Genomic DNA, 14,830 nt, shown 5'->3' with positions numbered 1-14,830 from the left:
ATCTCTCTACGTACAATAATGTCATATTTTATCATATTTCGGTACGTCCGTAGTTTAAAGGTGTGGACGCACAATCCATTAAATCATTACGCTCATATTTCATTAGAAAATCAATATATAAAAATATGACTAACAAACCACTCATTTTTTTTAGAAAGTAAAAAAAATATTTTAAAACATCCCCCGAATCAAAACGGGTCTTTAAATCAAATACAAAGGAAATAATTTATTTCATACTTCATATTTGCATTTATTTTAACTTTTCTTTTAAAAATTATAAATGAAAATGGCGAGATTTTAAGATCTAGTTTTATTACTACTATGTATCTTTAATTTCGTTTTTAAGAATTTTAAGTTTTAATTATCAGGTTAAATCTGTGTTTGAGATTGTGCAGCAGGGCTACTGACCTAAGTTAGCGGACCATGTAAATACAAACAATTGGAAATACCTGGGATCTAAAAATGTAATCAGATCAAATTATACAAACCATGTATTGCAAGAAAAATGTTTGGTGATCAGATGATTACAGTTTCCTGCTCCTCTACTTGTATAGGCCAACTGGGGTGCTAAGTGCCTTTTTGTACATCAGAATGCTGTAAATCTTCTATACAGATTACCGGAGGGAAGCTCAAACTTCCAACTCAACGCGGAGAAGTGGGCATGAAACAAAACCTACATGATACAACACGCTACAGCTCGAACAGGAGAAAGCTTACTGACCTCAGCTACAAGACTATTTTTGGTTAATACTACATGTTTGAATTTTGCAACTATCCTTTACCATCATCAGCAGAGTATTGAGTGTATATCATCTGAGGCCACAGACTCGTCTTCAATCTGGAGTCGACAATCCCATGATGGCATCGTATTTGGTTTTGAAACGAAGGCCAGACCCAATATGTCCTGAAGTGGGGCAAAGCCAGCACAGAACTTTTGGACCCAGAATCTGTAGGAGATGAAGACAACCAATTAGGTTTGACAAGTAAAATTCTTTTCGAGTTTTCCAGAAAGATGGTACTAAAGGATCTTGAAGCAGCAAACAAGAGACAGAAAGAGCACTAACTGCTGTCAAATTCTCAAAAGTGCCAATATCATATGGATGTGAATAGATCTGGCCTCCTTTCTCGGCAAGCCACATCGCTCTTACACCTTCATAGTACTGGCAAGGCAAAAAATAAATTAAGACTACTCTTTTTGGCCGAAAAGTAGAAGGAAACTACTATAAGAACCTCGATTGTAGTCTTGTTTTGTAAAATAAGATAGAAGTGCCACCCGAGGAAAAATCCTAGCGCCAAACACAAGGGTACCAACAGTAAACCTGAAATTACCTGTATATAGATCATTAGTCAGTCCAACAACAAAGAATATAAATCCAGAGAAAGCAATAGAACAAAAAACAAAAAACAAACTTAGAAGTAATCACATGTATTATTCTGGAAGAGTCTTCAGCGTCTTGATGAGAATCAACTGTCGCACTTCCAACAAGCAATACCTAAAATAACACAAGGTCGATAAAATGATTCATATCAAAGCGTGAATGCAGACGAGACAAAGGTAACAAGGGTGCATCACAAAGTAAAGCGTACCAGGGAGTATACGCAAGCAAGAACAGCATAAAACACAAAGACAAAGAAGATCTTGTAGTTTCCGTGCCCCACACAGTTATTCATCCAAACACAATGGTGATCCTAGCATCAAGAGGCAACTGTTTAACAGCATTATACAGGGCAGTCGAGAAAATGGAGAAGCATTACATGGATTGGGCATACCATTCGTAAAACACATCTATTACAGATGCGGCAATGATGGGCCCGAGGAGGCTTATAGTGCGAACACTTCTGGCAGTACCTCAAATCACCACCCTGCAGACAATTCTGAAGAACTTCAGGAAATCATATTTAAGAATCATGCCCTTCCACATCCAGCACCAAATAAACTACAGGAAAAAGACGAAAAAGAATCACTTAAGTAAATGTTGCTGTCTGAACAAATGCGTTCACGTTTCCAATAGTTAGAGTATTCTACCTAATCCGAAAGGCTATCTTAAGAGCAATTTAAGCAAGTATCTAATAGTACCCATTTAAATTGCCAAATGCTATCACTTAAAGGTTGATAATATCAAGGAAACAAATTTCATGTGAACTAATTTTCTGAAGTTAAAAGTTACATATAGAATTTCATCTGGAAACACGATAAATGAGCTAAAAATGACGCAATGACCATTATGATGACGACCTAGTACAAACAAACTCGAGTTATAGACTAGTGCCACCAACCACAAGCACCAGCCTAAAGAAAATGACTATATCAACAGTTCATGCAGTATGGGGAATGTAACTTAAGCCACTGACATCTTGCTTGCATATATTGGGTAGCAAGAAACGCCATCTGTTAGACCAACAGAACCCAACATAGAAACACAACAATAAAGACATCTCCAAAGGGGCCTTACCACAATAGAGTTCAATTTAAATGTTGCCGCGCATCAAACAGAATTTGATTCGAGGGCTCAATGAATGAACTATAAACGACACCACCGCTATTATGATAACCTATCAACAAGCTTATGTTACAAACTAATGTAAGTGGCCAAAAGTCCCACCTAAAGAAAAAGGACTATACTAACGTGCTGAGCAGGATAGGAAAAATAGAATTTCAAAAACTGACATTTGGCTCTCATACAAGGACGAAACACAACAACAACAATGAAAACTCGAAACCAGTATTTCTACTGTCTGGTAACCATATTTGGTAGAACTATGCTAACTTCAAATTCAATTTGCATTTTTCAAGAGAAAGAAATTCAAGACCCCAACTTTATGACACGGTTGTAACCATTGAATGACATCACATAATCCCAAAAAAAATCAAGGCAACAAATTTAAGCCAAGGCCAAATAAGCTAACACCACCAATCAGCATCGTGATGATTCCAATCTTTAGGGATTGATTTCTGCCTATCAAAGTCCAATTTTGTAGACCAATCAGCATAAAACATTTGATCTAGCTTTCTAATATCAATTCCAGAACAAACTCCAAAAAACATGGGGACAAACCTAATTTTCAAATACAATAGAATGAAAGTAAGAGAAAATTTTAAATCACAAGGGACATGGCTAGAATCAGCACTGGACAAACTAAAATGACTCAAGTATTGAAAAAGCTGCAGATTATTTGACAGCTGTATAATACTAGTTCACAAACAACTCCGAAATCAGCGGAATCAGCACATGCATTAGATTTAAGCAGACATTTCAGAATACAACAGCAATTCTGGAAAAGGCGAGAGAAATAGGAGTATCAATTTTGGCAAGAATTCCGCACTAACTTAAAACGCCCAAATTCCTCCAAGGCAACAAAATCACGAGGGAAATACCGTAAGAAGACATTCAAAATAATAGGCGAAACAGAAGAAAAACAAAAGAATGACTAACTTTGCGCTTGATCTCGTGGATCGGGGTGTCGGCGTCCTCAACATCGGGCACAAATGAGCTCGGGACCCGACCCGGATCGGTGTAAATGGCGCGGCGGTAGCTGGATATGCTCACGAGTGCAATGAAAGTGAAAACGGCGGCGTTTAGCATGCCGGGAGAGGATCCGAGGCCAAACCAGCGGTCAATGAAGACGAACACCGTGGAGAAATAGATGTAGAAGATTGCCGCGGCGACGACGGCGACGTGGAATGAGAACTTGCACGTGCGCCCCATTCCGTTGATCTTTCACCGAACTGCCAAGAGACGGAGGCGCCGGCGTAATGGCGGATTACGGCGGCGTCCCCGGCGAGTGGGCCTGAAATCTGGTTGGGGTTTTAATTTGGTGCGGTTTGCCGATGCTGCCACTTTTATTTCTTTAATGGGTTTTAAATTTTTCCAGTTTTCTTTTTATTTTTATTAGCATTTTGTCCAATTCCGTATTAAATGTTTAAAATTCACATAAAAATGTTTTCATTCGTGAATCGTGATTCATTTTAATTACTCCACATTTTTAGATAAAGTCAATTTTTTGTCGGATAATTCCAATATTATTTTTTATATAGGCACAAAATGTTTATTACGGTTTAATATTAGTAAAAAAACCATCATTTTTATATTTTTTACATTAGGCCTTTAAAAAGTTAAAGTGTTTAAATATACATGACGATATATGTTAAAGTGAAATGTAAATACCCCTGACGGATCTGGGGGACAAGAAGGAGCGGTCACCCCCTCCGTGTGATTAATTTCTCCTTATCGGAACGTAAAATTACCATGTCCGCCCTCTTCGTTTGCCTCTGGTGTTGCCCAAACACTGAAAAAAAAGCCACATTCGCACTAAATCAAGTTGATACTATAGATTTCGCTCCTTCTATTTCTGATCCTAGATCTGCTACTAACTAGTAAGTACTACATAGTAGGAGTAATATTTGTGCAAATTTCAAACTATGCGCCAATAAATTACGAAGATAATTAAATTGTTATATATTGCAATTAATTGCTTTATTATCTTATAGGTACTATAAGAATATGAGTCAAAATTGAAAGTGTATACGTATTATTCATTTATGGGTGATATCTACGTTATCTCATATTGAGAAGAATAACCCAAAAAAATTTAGTACGATACATGCAAATATTTATGAACCACTTCCTGATTCCACAAAACAACGCACTTGTAGAATTAAAAATTAACAACACAAAACTCTCTTAAGCTCATGATTCAAATCTAAAATTCTAAGGAAAGATACTCAAACTTATGTGGTTGCTCTCAGTGTGAGGTCGGAGGAGATGATTTCAAGACAAAATTCTATGATCTTGACTTCTAGTTTGCCCAGACGAAAATTTGTCCAACACGATAGTCGATAGCAATACAAGACACACAAGTCTTGAAAGAAATTACGAAAAAAAAAGGATTTAATTAGATCACCAATGAGGGTTGACGTGAGTGATTTAGTGTGTTGTGCGATACTCAACTCCAGACATTCTCTAGATGAACTGATAAGCATTGGGTCAACATATGATCTAGATTTCGAAGATGTATGCATAAAACACAAACCAAGATTACCCAGACCGCATATCATTTCCATACTTTCCTTCCACGGAATTGTTTATCTGAATGTTTTTGTTTTATCTTCTTCTGTTGGCGCGTTCTTGATATCCTGCCTTTTCTTGCGGCATCAGGCATGACTTTTTGTGCTCCTTTTCCCGATTGCTTAAACCACCAGTCTGTCCAACAATGATACGTATAAAAAACACCTAGACTGGTATATAATCATGAAAACAATCTTGCTTACGATGTGGAATCAAAAGGTCCCTCTCTGATCATGAAGTTCTTACAGCATAGGTAACATACATTTTTCTTCTTTAGAGAGCTCCAGGCTTGATATTTCCCTCTGTCTTCCCTTCTTTCTCTGATCAATGCCAATTTTTCTTCCTTTATCAGCTTCCTCTTTATGTTTGCCTGATGCACAATAGCAAATGCATTAGATTTGTATTCACTAAAATAAGAGAAGAAGAACTAAGATTGGTAAGGAATAAATAATATAATGCTCCAACTTGAATACTCAATTAATGAAGCTTGAATTTCCTAAAAAGGAAGATATTAAACGAACTGTGTCATTTCTAATCGGAATCTCCTTTTATTTATCAGGGTACTTGAAACAAATATCATGTTGCGTGTGATTGATATGAAATAGGAGAGCTCACTTCGAGTGTTGCAGCATCTACCCTCTTGAGGCTAAGCTGGTCTGAGGTATTGATGGGGATGATAGCCAAGGAGATGATTCTGTTGATCTTGTTGAAGATGATGGAGGATGCGAAAGTGATGGCGGGGGCTCCATTGGCTCTTATGATGAATTGGTTGATGGCAGTGATGAAAGCGGCGAAGATGATGAAGATTCTGATGGAGATGATATTGATTACAGTGTTGACGGTGCTAGTGAAATCAGTGATGTAGAGAGTGAAGATGATGATTTACTAGAAACCAATAATAGTATTGGGAAGGAGGCTGATGTTGATAGCAATAAACTAAAACAGAAGAAAAGCAAGTTCTCTTATTTTGAGGGACAGTTGAATGCTGCCAATAACAGTCTTCGTGCTTTGAAGAAATTAGCAGGAAACTTCACTTCATCCTCAAATGATGGAATTCTTTCCAACGAGGACTTCCAAAGAATCAGAGAGCTGAAGGTTTGTGCTTCTTAATTCTGAATGAAGACTTTTTTTTTTGGCTAGTATCCCAAAGGGTTGTGTGTTTCTATATGAATGTAACATGTCGCTGACTTTGATAATAGGCTCCCTTGATCTTCTTCTTCCAATAGCTCAATGCCTGGGATATTGCTCTCAACATGCACCACGCCAGGCTTTAGGTTTAGCTTTAAGTTCAGCAGGCCTCCCTCTATCCTTCTTGACTAGCAATGATGGGCAAATCTAGAAACCAAAATTTCAGATTCTATGAAATAAATCCCGACACAACACAAGTGATTTTCCAATAAAGGTGCTTACTTGAGTAAAGACAATCACAAGGGGTGGAGAGAGATATATACCTTTCTAAATAGTGTAAGAAGTGATCGAGCAGAAGCAGAAACTGCTTTCTCATGTGACTTTCTATATAATACAAGGTCTTGTAACAGTTCTTCAGTCATCAACTGAAATTAGGAGCAAAATGCATAGTTAGTCTCTGCAACTACATTTCTAACAACATACTTCAAAACTATTATGAACTTACCAAAGGCATGCGAAGACATATTTCGCGAACTACATTCAAACCAACAGTGATTTTCCGGAAAAAAAGGAAGATGAAAATTGTAAGATACTCAAGATACACTGAACTCCAGGTTCCTCTTAATAAAGCACAATGGTACCTCGGGTCGCGATCGATCATGTACAAACTGGTTTACTATTTGCTTAAACAATGGCTCAACTGCATCAGGTGGTACCTAGTATAAAGAATCCAAAATGTATGAATGACAGAATGAGAATACTATCCAGAAAATAAGATAAGCTCATGAGGAATCAAGAACAGAAAACACATAAATTCGGCCAATAAAATTGAGGTTACCATTTCGTGGCAGGCTTGAACAGCTGCTGCAAGTAGAGTAGTAAGATCTGGTTGATGTTGCTACAGTGAATACAAGCAGACTTGGATAAATATCAGGATGAATACCCTCCTTATTGAAAGAATACACAAGAAAGCATCGTGAAGAAGAAAGTGATTTTGTATTCAATACTCAAAATAGCATATGAACTGTTTTTCTGCGTGCAGCTCTTGAAAGCTATACTACATACTTATACTATCACCAGGAACAATCTAGAATCATATATTAATCTTGTGCTAATCATAACAGAAACTTAATTATCTCTTCTTCACTGCACCAAGCACTACAACGTCCTTCCACGTCCTCAGGTGGTCTTGCTCGGTACATTGCTCAAGTTTATCTTTGGTGTGTTGCACACCTGTATCATCTTGTGCACTCGGTGGTCCTCCTTTACCAAGTGCCAACTCATCCCGAGATCCTTTTTCAACACCATTCAACTTCCTCTGCAGTTTGTCTTCTTCCACTTGAACACCATTATTCGATTGGCCATGATCTCTAACACGCCCCCTCAATCCGAGCGTAGATAGAGACACTACACCCAGTCTGTCTCTAAGCTTCACGAAGGATTGTCTATGCAAAGGCTTCGTAAAGATGTCTGCAATTTGATCCTATGTTGGAACATGTCTCAATTCGATCTCTTTCCCAAGACTTTATCTCTAACAAAATGAACATCAAGTTCTATATGCTTAGTACGTGCACGTAGAACAGGATTAGATGCAAGTGCCATTGCACTCATGTTATCCATCCAAATCACAGGACTCTTCTTACTTCCAATCTTCAACTCATTCAGCAATAAGTCCAACCAACTGACTTAAGACGCTGCCTGCACTAGGCTTCTGTACTCTGCTTCGATGCTGGATCTTGCCACCACATTTTGCTTTTTAACACACCAAGAAATGAGGTTTCTCCCAAAATAAGTGCAGTACCCGCTTGTAGATCTTCTATCATCTAAGTCTGTAGCCCAATCTGAGTCAGAGAAGGCAGAAATGATTCCACTCGACTTAGTGATCTGAATTCCATAATCAATAGTGCCTGATAAGTATCTAAGAATCCTCTTCTCTACTCTCCAATGAGTGTCTAAAGGAGATGATTCCACTCTACACCTATGTACTGACTCTACACCTATGTACTGACTCACTTTGTTTACAGCAAAGTTGATGTCTGTCTGGTGATTGCAGCATACTGCAATGCGCCTACTACACTTCTGTATAGTAGCAGATCATTCAAAGGTTCACCAACATTCTTACTCAATTCACATCCAGAAACCATAGGTGTAGGGTAGCCTTCTGTATAGTGCCTGAATGATTCCACTCTACACCTATGTACTGACTCACTTTGTTTACAGCAAAGTTGATGTCTGTCTGGTGATTGCAGCATACTGCAATGCGCCTACTACACTTCTGTATAGTTTCTGATCATTCAAAGGTTCACCAACATTCTTACTCAATTCACATCCAGAAACCATAGGTGTAGGGTAGCCTTTCGCTCCAACCATGTTTGCTTTCTTTAACAGATCTTTGATGTAGGCAGATTTGCAAAGATGTAGGCCATTATCAGTTTTGACAATCTCAACACCAAGAAACAGATTCACCTCCCCAAGATCTTTTAAAGAAAAATGGGAGTTCAACTGTGAGATCACTCTTTGAATTGAGGAAGTCGAATTACCTGTTATTAGCATATCATCAACATAGATTAGAAGGTATATCACCTCATCACCCCTCTTTCTGAAGAACATTGAGGCATCAGCCTTAGATTGAGTGAAACCCACACAGAATATATAGTGAAAAACCATGCCCTTGAAGCTTGTTTGAGGCCATATATGGCTTTCTTCAACTTGCAAACCAAATGAGGTCCACCTTGCTCGAAACCAAAAGGTTGTTTCATATAAATGTCCTCCCCAAGATCACCATTTAGAAATGCATTATTAACATCCAAATGAGTCACAAGCCAACCAAGAGAAACTGCCAAACATAGAATAACTCTAATTGTAGTAGGCTTCACCACCGGACTGAAGGTCTCATTGAAATCAAAACCAGGTTGTTGAGAGAGCACCTGAGCCACAAGCCTAGCCTTATGCCTGGCTATGTCACCAGAAATGTGAAATTTCAATTTAAAAATCCAAGTGCAACCAATGAGGTTCTTCCCCGGAGGCAATGTTGTTAGAACCCAAGTACCATTCTTTAAGAGAGCAATAAACTCAGCAAGCATAGCAGCTTCCCAAATTGGAATTAAAATGGCTTCTAGAGCAGACCTAGGCAACATGTTAGGAGAAAGAGCAAGAGTAAAAATTTTTGGCTTGTAGATTCCTGCCTTAGCTCTAGTAGTCATGTGATGGGTGGACTGAATGGTTTGAGGAGGGGCTTCAGGTTCAGTGGGAACAACTGGAGAGGAATTTAAATCTGGAGAATTGTTGTGTATAGATAGAGTGACTGAAGGGGGGATGAGTCTGACTGAAAATGAGATGATGAAGGAAAACTAATGGGGTTATGATCAGTAGGAGAAGGTGGTGGTGGAGGGTCAGGAAATAAAATATGGGTTGCAGATATGGGTACAGGAGCTGACTGTGGACTAGAAGAGACCAGGTCTATACCTTTCTCAGACATAGAGTGATAGGGAAAAACATTTTCATCAAAGATAATATCTCGAGTAACTATCACTCTCCCATCAGGAAGTAAGGCTTTATACCCCTTATGAGATGTGATATACTCCAAAAATGTAGCTTTTACTGATCTGTAGTTCAGTTTGTGCTTGTTGTAAGGCCTGATCAGGGGATAGCACAAACAACCAAATACTCTAAGGGAAGAATAATCTGGTTTACTGGAATGAAGTTTCTCAAAAGGTGAGATATTTTTGATGATCTTGGAGGGCATCATGTTTATTAAATAAGTAGCGGTAATAAAAGCATCATCCCAAAATTTGTGTGGGAGAGAAGCCTGAGATAGAAGAGCTAGACCAGTTTCAACTATGTGTCTATGTTTCCTCTCTGCCAATCCATTTTGTTGGGGAGTATAAGGGCAAGAGACCCTATGAACAATATCACACTCTTTCAGAAAAGGAGACAGACCCTGAAACTCTCCACCCCAATCGGACTGAAGAATTTTAATCTTTGAATCAAACTGAGTCTCAACCATAATTTTGAATTGCTTGAAAACTGCAGATACATCAGACTTATGTTTCAGGAGATAGATCCAAGTGAATCTTGTGGTATGATCTACAAATGATATGTAATAGGAAAATCCGTTTCTGGAAATGATGGAAGATGGTCCCCAAAGATCACTGTGAATTAATTCTAGGACAACACCATGATCAGAATGAGATAGAGAATAAGGCAGTCTATGAGCTTTTGATACTGAGCATGGATCACAAAGAGAATGATTTTTCATTGATTGATAAGGGATATTACAGCCATTCAAAGCATGCTTCACTACATCTAGAGTAGGATGTCCAAGCCTATTATGCCATAAGGCAAGATCTAGAGTTGAATCAGCCATTGAACTACTACTAGAATTTGAAGTTTGCATATGAAGAGAATGAGCTGTTGGATTTTCTGGAATGGATGAGAGGCTGGAACTACTGGAACTAGAGCTTCCTTTGATTGGAGAACGATCTACTAAAAAGTGATAGAGTCCTTTTTCAAGTGCCCCCCTGGGCACGATTTCCTTGGTGTGCAAATCTTTAACAAAATAGAATGTAGGGTGAAATTCAAAAAATACTGCATTGTCTTTAGCAAACTGAGAAACACTAAGGAGATTCTTGGTGATGTTAGGAACATGTAGGAGATTTTTAAGATGCAATATTCTTGAAAAATTTGAAGAGTGAGGCTGAATCACAGATTCTCCTATATTCGCTATAGCTACTGCCTCTCCATTACCAAGAAGTAGGTTCTTACCTCCAGTATACTCCATGCTTATGTTGAGATTACTGAGGTCGTTTGACACATGATTGGTAGCTCCAGAATCTGGATACCAGCTGGTAGAAGTGCCTACATCATAGTTATACTCAGGAGAACTCCCAAAAGAAAGAGTTGATGGAGATCTCGTTCCAGATTGCACCAGATTTGCTGAGGGGTTGAAGAAGGATTGGTGCTGAGAAGGCTGATTTGGCCTTATCTGAGCCTGAGGTGGAGCGTAGTTTTGCTCAAACCTATGTCAGCATTTAGCCGCCGAATAGCCCGGCTTCTCGCAAAGTTGGCAGATTATCTTGTTTCCTCATCTGCCAAATCCTCTTCCTCCACTTCTTCCGCTTCTCTGGTTCCTGGATCCTCCCCTTCCACCATTATTTTCAAATTTGTTGTTGTAGGGAGTAACATCCTTTTTCTGGCCAGATTGTTGCAGGAGCTTGAGTGAGGGTTGTGATCCTTCAACACTAGTGGCATGAGCTCTAGTTGCTTCCATTCTTGACTCAAAGCTGAGGAGAAAAGCACAAACATCTGCTACTGTCCAAGGATCAGATCTTGAGGTGATTGAGCATACAACTGGATCATAATCTTGTCCAAGACCCCCCAGGATGTGAAGAATTTGTTCTCCATCTGACACTCTACACCCAACTGAACCAAGGAGATCAAAATAAGTTCTCATTTTAGTCAAGAACTCACTCATAGGAAGGGAATCCTTTTTCTTATTCTGCATTTGCTGGCGGTATTGCATGACCTTTGCTGTGGATCTACTTGCAAAGTTAGTCTCCAAAGCTCTCCATATATCTTTTGCAGATCTCAACTCTACCACGAGCACCAGTGCGCCCTCTGATAGTGAAGACAACAGCCATCCAGCTACCCTCCGGTCTTGTCTTTGCCAGGTAATGAAGGCTGGATTTGGTATTGCCGCACCTTGAACTGGATCTGGCACCATTTGGGGTGGTGGAACTGCATCTCCAGTGAGAAATCTTTCCAATCCATATCCCCATACGGCTACTTCTACTTGTTGTTGCCACATAAGGTAGTTCCCATCTGTTAACTTCACTGATATTGGTGGGAGTTGTGAAAAAATAGGCAAAACAGAAAAGGGGATTGAGTTGGCGTTTGAATCGTTTGATTCTGCCATTTCAAGCTAGGAAACAAAAGCAAAGATAGGTCCCTAGAGCCAGGATCAAAAAGATCCTGCTCTGATACCATGAAAGAAAACACAAGAAAGCATCGTGAAGAAGAAAGTGATTTTGTATTCAATACTCAAAATAGCATATGAACTATTTTTCTGCGTGCAGCTCTTGAAAGCTATACTACATACTTATACTATCACCAGGAACAATCTAGAATCATATGTTAATCTTGTGCTAATCATAACAGAAACTTAATTATCTCTTCTTCACTGCACCAAGCACTACAACGTCCTTCCACGTCCTCAGGTGGTCCTGCTCGGTACATTGTTCAAGTTTATCTTTGGTGTGTTGCACACCTGAATCACCTTGTGCACTCGGTGGTCCTCCTTTACCAAGTGCCAACTCATCCCGAGATCCTTTTTCAACACCATTCAACTTCCTCTGCAGTTTGTCTTCTTTCACTTGAACACCATTATTCGATTGACCATGATCTCTAACACTTATATCGTTTAGGGATAAGCATACCTGGACGTATTTTTGAAGATAAGAATAGAAGTTCAACAAAAGATAAGAATAGAGGTTCAACAAAATCAGGTGGTGAAGTCCAATAGTTCGTGCAATTACTTTAAGCATCATCATTTTAACCTATGAGAAGACAAACAAAATATTTAACACGTCATTAAAGCATATATTTTCAAGCCATCGTCCTATGTGAAAGTACACAAATGAATTACCTCAAATTTTTCATTGGTGCTAGACTGCAGTCGAGAAAATAGCTTCTCGGAAAAACCCTGTGGACAAAATTTGACCAGTGTCAGTCTCCCCCAACACCTTCAAAGAATAATATATTAGAGAAGAGACAGTGCACATTATTAAGCAAACCTGTGCATCTATCAAATGGTTTAGTGGTGAGGAGTAGTTTGTGTTACTTTTCTCGGATGATAAACCCTGCTGCTTCTTCATATTTCGGATAAAACGCTGCAGTTTTGCCTTCTTCTTCTTCTTTTTGCTTGATGGTGTGCCTTTAAAGTTTGCCTAAATTGCTCAAAGTAAATCATAAACATTTGGTACATATATATCATGGATGTCTGAAACAATTAATTCAAGAAAAGTTGATAAAAGAAACTGGCGAGGACTTGGCTCAAGCACCAGCCATATATATCAGATAAACAATTTTTTAGAGATTCATGGAGCTAAAAAGCATAATCCTCAAATATGAGTCAAGTACTCGAGGATGTAAACGCATTACTAAGCCTATAAACAGTTGAAAGAATGAAACACACCTTGTATATAGCTTCTTTACTCAGAAATACTTGAGGCTGTGGGGTTGCTTGGTCATCTTGGCTGTCAGAATCATCACTATCATTATCTTCGATCTTCTCAAAATCAAGAAGAAACGACAAGGCAGCAATCATGATTCTGCAAAGTAAATTTATTTATAGAGACAATTAGATATCAACCTGATAACTTATGAAGCAACACAAAAAAATAAACCTTGTTGACGGATGAAAACATGCCATACATATAGCATTTGCTGTCCTATCATCACACCAAACTTTCCTCCAATGGAGATCACACTGGGTAATTAGCTCGCTTAGATATTGCTTCTTCCTCTTGCTGATTTTCCACAAAGATCAGTTGCATCACACTTCAGAAATGAAAAAATCAGAGATGAGAGAGCCAAAAGCATGTAAACACTATACACCTGCAGCATTCGAAACAAAATGTTCTGGAGTGCCTTATTCTTCGTATCGTTCTTATGTTTCTGATTCATCCGCCTAATGCTTTCAATAACGTGGGAAAATGCCAGTTTTTGCAACTCTTTGCCAGGCAGTGTCTCAGCAATATCTATGATCTGGAATGCAAGAAATCATACCAAGAACTTAGAGATTGTTCATTGTACCTAGACTAGAATTACACACATAGTAAAAACAACGATCATAACACACCATGATTAAAAAACACATTTCCAGTATGCCACCATATTCCATGTTACTTTTTGCATAATTATGGCCAAACAGTGAGGAAAATAAGCATTTATATTTTACTAAATTCTAATAATATCAATTAATTAACAATAACAATACACAGAAAAATAATCCAATTCCACAGAAAATGCAACAAAGCAATATTCCTTCAGGTTTTCACATAAATCTCGAAAAATGCAATCCGAGAAAATAGTTACCTTTCGATTGACCAAAAGTGTCAACGCTTTCGTCAATTGCACCGGGAGCAGACTCTTGGCCGAAGATTCCAGAATCTGGACCAATTCAGTAGGAAATTGGGCCAACTCCTTGGGGTAAAAGGGCGCAACATGGGCTAAAAACATTGATTCAAGGCGGCTTGCTGATGAAAGAGGTCGGGAGACGATTTAAATTGATCGTAAACAAGCGAGAGCTCCGAGCTATATCCTTCGGGATCAACTTTCATACTGGACTGCAGGGATGTGGGATTGAGCTTTACTGAGGTCCGTCCCGACGTAGATATCTCATTGCCGGTAGCGCCGCCATGGCCGAGAAGTTGACGTGCACAAGAAGCGACGGCGCTATATTCTTCAGGATTCTGTTTCTGGTATTTCACTGTTATTTTGTTTTTATAGTCTTCGGCTCTGTTTACATTGTAGGAGTATTAATATTAATGGGCCAAGTTTTAAAAAAATTCATTTGCTCACTGTTTAATCTATATCTATACTCATCTAAAGGGACAGTTTATTGAAAAGACATTTTT

General features: G+C 38.7%; 1 protein-coding gene and 1 pseudogene across 1 annotated transcript; both read right to left on the bottom strand.

Annotated features, from left to right (window-relative positions):
* Window positions 1-426: 426 nt before the first annotated feature.
* LOC125219256 (DHHC-type zinc finger family protein) lies at window positions 427-3,853 on the bottom strand. The gene is made up of 7 exons (XM_048121182.2): window positions 3,435-3,853; window positions 1,771-1,863; window positions 1,588-1,689; window positions 1,425-1,493; window positions 1,231-1,329; window positions 1,065-1,160; window positions 427-947 (listed from the first exon to the last, which is right to left on the bottom strand). Exons 1-7 carry the CDS (start codon window positions 3,705-3,707, stop codon window positions 834-836), a joined length of 846 nt encoding a protein of 281 aa, XP_047977139.1. The 5' UTR covers window positions 3,708-3,853; the 3' UTR covers window positions 427-833.
* A 1,199-nt stretch (window positions 3,854-5,052) lies between these two features.
* Window positions 5,053-14,565, bottom strand: LOC125221022 (uncharacterized; annotated as a pseudogene).
* Window positions 14,566-14,830: the final 265 nt, after the last annotated feature.

The sequence above is a fragment of the Salvia hispanica genome, chromosome 1 (assembly GCF_029641045.1).
Source record: "Salvia hispanica isolate PSC_SH4W2 chromosome 1, Shi_PSC_v1, whole genome shotgun sequence".
NCBI lineage: Eukaryota > Viridiplantae > Streptophyta > Magnoliopsida > Lamiales > Lamiaceae > Salvia > Salvia hispanica.
The sequence above is the reverse complement of the archived record's forward strand: the minus strand, read 5'-3'. Positions and strand labels throughout refer to the sequence as shown.